The sequence below is a fragment of the Penaeus monodon genome, chromosome 15, assembly GCF_015228065.2.
Source record: "Penaeus monodon isolate SGIC_2016 chromosome 15, NSTDA_Pmon_1, whole genome shotgun sequence".
NCBI classification, from domain to species: Eukaryota; Metazoa; Arthropoda; class Malacostraca; order Decapoda; family Penaeidae; genus Penaeus; species Penaeus monodon.
Window position 1 is genome coordinate 47,807,599 of NC_051400.1, and position 284 is coordinate 47,807,882.

General features: G+C 67.3%; 1 protein-coding gene across 1 annotated transcript in view; it reads left to right on the forward strand.

The window, feature by feature from the left end:
- The window catches only part of LOC119582386 (organic cation transporter protein-like), an 18,710-nt gene that overhangs the window by 14,190 nt on the left and 4,236 nt on the right, over positions 1-284 (forward strand). Inside the window, exon 10 of the mRNA XM_037930599.1 lies at positions 10-269. Within this exon, the coding sequence (XP_037786527.1) occupies positions 10-269 (260 nt within the window). The remainder of the gene's footprint in view (positions 1-9; positions 270-284) is intronic.

Genomic DNA, 284 nt, shown 5'->3' on the forward strand with positions numbered 1-284 from the left:
GCCCCACAGCACCCGCGAGATCGCCACCATCACGGCCGTCGCGTGCCTGGACTTCTTCGCCGTGTCCCTGGTCTTCGACGGCCTCAACCTCAGCGGCGCCAACTTCAGCGCCGACCCCTTCCTCTACATCATCCTCGGGGGCCTGATGGAGGTGCCCGGGTACTCCCTGACGGCGCCCCTCATTCAGCGCTGCGGCAGGAGGGGCCCCACGTCCGCCAGCTACCTCGTCTGCGGCGCCTTCATCCTCGCGCTCGCTTTTATACCTACTGGTGAGCGAAGGGGTG